This window comes from Vipera ursinii (assembly GCF_947247035.1).
Source record: "Vipera ursinii genome assembly, contig: SUPER_Z_unloc_1, whole genome shotgun sequence".
NCBI classification, from domain to species: Eukaryota; Metazoa; Chordata; class Lepidosauria; order Squamata; family Viperidae; genus Vipera; species Vipera ursinii.
Genome location: NW_028148449.1, coordinates 645,902 through 649,122, shown reverse-complemented (window position 1 = coordinate 649,122; position 3,221 = coordinate 645,902). Strand labels below are relative to the sequence as shown.

At 47.6% G+C, this 3,221-nt stretch overlaps 1 protein-coding gene and 1 long non-coding RNA gene across 2 annotated transcripts in view; both read left to right on the top strand.

The window, feature by feature from the left end:
* LOC310650467 overlaps window positions 1–3,221 on the top strand; it is a 376,544-nt gene that overhangs the window by 138,449 nt on the left and 234,874 nt on the right. The gene's annotated exons all lie outside the window — the stretch shown is intronic.
* LOC310650464 (GTPase IMAP family member 3-like) lies at window positions 27–2,935 on the top strand. The gene is made up of 2 exons (XM_083380018.1): window positions 27–604; window positions 2,256–2,935. Exon 2 carries the CDS (start codon window positions 2,504–2,506, stop codon window positions 2,924–2,926), a length of 423 nt encoding a protein of 140 aa, XP_083236144.1. The 5' UTR covers window positions 27–604; window positions 2,256–2,503; the 3' UTR covers window positions 2,927–2,935.

Sequence of the window (3,221 nt, the reverse complement as noted above, 5' to 3'; positions counted from 1 at the left end):
TTCCTCCCCTCCTTCCCTCCCTCCCTCTCCTTCCTCCCATCCGTTGTCCCTCTTTTCCTTCCTTCCTTCCTTCCTTCCTTCCTTCCTTCCTTCCTTCCTTCCTTCCTTCCTTCCTTCCTTCCTCCCCTCCTTTGTCCCTCCCCCTCTTTTCCTCCCTCCCTCTCTTCCTCCCTCCCTCCCACAGAAGTGACCTCAGAGGTCATCTAGTCCAGCCCCCTGCCCCAGCAGGAGACCCTGACAGAATCGTGGAATAACAGAGCTGGAAGGGGCCCGGGAGGTCATCTAGTCCAACCCCCTGCCCCAGCAGGAGACCCTGACAGAATCGTGGAATAACAGAGCTGGAAGGGTCCCGGGAGGTCATCTAGTCCAGCCCCCTGCCCGAGCAGGAGACCCTGACAGAATCGTGGAATAACAGAGCTGGAAGGGGCCCGGGAGGTCATCTAGTCCAGCCCCCTGCCTGAGCAGGAGAGCCTGGACCATGCCAGACGAGCAGCAGTCCAGCCTCTTCCTCTGCCCAGGGACGCCACCCTCTCTGGCCTGACCTGCTGATTGGTTCTCTTTTAGGCTGCCACGAGCGACCACGGAGCGGAAGCGAAGGAAGGAGGTGAGGGTCCCGCCAGGATTCGGCTTGACTGCTGGCCAGTTCTTCCAGAGGGGAACGGGCTTGGCGCTCTCGAGTGTGCCGGAGCATGGAGTGACAGACAGAGTGGGAAGGGACCTCAGGTCATCTAGTCCACCCCCTGCTCAAGCAGGAGAGCCTTCCAGAATCGTAGAATAACAGGGTTGGAAGGGACCCTGGAGGTCTTCTAGCCCAACCGTCTATCTGTCTGTCTGTCTTTATATCTGTATATCTATCTGTATCTGTCTGTCTGTCTGTCTGTCTCTATCTATCTGTCGTTTGTCATTTATCTATCATCTCTGTCTAGACTATCGATCGATCAATCCATCCGTCATCTGTCTATCTTCTGTTTAATCTATCATCTGTCTCTTTCTCTCTGTCTATCTCTATCTTCTATCTATCTATCTATCTTTCTGTCTATCCGTTATCTATCTGTCCATCCATCCATCATCGTCTATCTATCTATATTTATTCATCCATCCATCCATCATCTGTCTATCTTGTCTGTCTAATCTATCATCAGTCTGTCTATCTATGTATCTATCTATCTATCCATCATTTGTCTATCTGATTATCTGTCTGTCCATCCATCCATCATCGTCTATCTATCTATATTTATTCATCCATCCATCCATCATCTGTCTATCTTGTCTGTCTAATCTATCATCAGTCTATCTATGTATCTATCTATCTATCTATCCATCATCTGTCTATCTGATTATCTATCCATCCATCCATCATCTATCTTGTTTGTCTAATCTATCATCTATCTATTATCTATCTATATATCTATCCATCATCTGTCTTTGATTATCTGTCCATCCTTCCATCCATCATCGTCTGTATCTATTCATCCATCCATCCATCCATCATCTATCCTGTTTGTCTAATCTATTCTCTGTCTATCTGTCTATCTATTATCTATCTATATATCTATCCATCATCTGTCTGATTATCTGTCCATCCTTCCATCCATCATCGTCTATATCTATTCATCCATCCATCCATCCATCATCTATCTTGTTTGTCTAATCTATCATCTGTCCATCTGTCTATCTATTATCTATCTATATATCTATCCATCATCTGTCTTTGATTATCTGTCCATCCTTCCATCCATCATCGTCTATATGTATTCATCCATCCATCCATCCATCCATCATCTATCTTGTTTGTCTAATCTATTGTCTGTCTTATCTGTCTATCTATTATCTATCTATATATCTATCCATCATCTGTCTATCTGATTATCTGTCCATCCATCCATCCATCATTGTCTGTCTATCTATCTATATGTATTGATCCATCCATCCATCCTCTGTCTATCTTGTCTGTCTAATCTATCATCAGTCTGTCTGTCTATGTATCTATCTATCTATCTATCTATCTATCCATCATCTATCTGACTTTGCTATCTGTCCATCCATCCATCCATCATCATCTGTCTGTCTATCTATCTATCTATCTATCTATCTATCTATCTATCTATCTATCTCATCTATCTCTATTTATCTATCTAATATTCTCTCTCTCTCTCTCACTCTCTCCCTCCCTCCCCATATATTGACTGTGTTCCCTTCCAGCCGTGTAACTCCGCTCCGCCCTAAGACTCTCCCTCTCTCTTCCAAACTCCCAGGGGACGATGCCGACTTCCGGTTGATCCTGGTTGGGAAGTCTGGAAGTGGGAAAAGTGCCACAGGCAACACCATCCTCGACAAGAGGGTGTTCCAATCCGTCCTGGCAGCGAAGACCACCACCCATGTGTGCCAAAGGGAGGAGAGGACCTGGGAAGACAAGAAGATCACCGTGATCGACACGCCGGCCCTTTTCGATTCCAAAGAGAGGGATCCGTCCCTGGAGGAGGAGGTGAAAAATTGCCGTCGGATGTGCCAGTCGGGCCTCCACGCCTTCGTCTTGGTGACCCAGGTGGGGCGCTTCACGAAAGAAGACAAGGACGCCGCCAAGCGGGTCCGGAAGATCTTTGGGGAAAAGTCCGTCCGTCACACGATCGTCCTCTTCACCTGCAAGGAAGACCTAGGAGAGGACTCCCTACAGGAGTACGTCCGAAAATGCGACAACAAAAAGCTGCGTAAGCTGATTAAGAAGTGCGGCCACCGCTTTTGCGGCTTTAACAACAAAGCCGAGGGTGCCGAGCGGGAAAAGCAGGTCGCGGAGCTGATGGAGAAGGTCCAGAGGATGCTCGAGCAGAACGGAGGGCGGCCATATTCTATCCCGCCAGGTCCAGAAAAAATGAAAAAGCGTTTTAAAATGCCTTCTGTTTTAAAGGGAAACAAAAGTAAACGTTGAGATGTATGGTTTGGGCCTCTGGTTTCTTTCTCGCCTCCACTTCTCTCTGCATGTAGATCTGTATGCGTGTGTGTGTGTGTGTGTGTGTGCGCGGTAAAATGTTATCTTTCCATTTTGGTGACCCTACCCTCAAGTCTTAAGGACGGATTAGCATCAGAAGCTTTACATGCGTGTTTAATACCCGATAGGTTATCTAGGGAGGCGGTGGCTCAGCGGGTTGGGACGCTGAGCTTGTCGATCGGAAGGTCCGGCAGTTTGGCGGGTCGAATCCCGAGTGCCGCGTAGCCGAGTGCGT

Bases quoted from the DNA above. Each gene is read 5' to 3' on its own strand.
- LOC310650464 (XM_083380018.1), top strand. From the start codon at position 2,504: ATGTGCCAGTCGGGCCTCCACGCCTTCGTCTTGGTGACCCAGGTGGGG.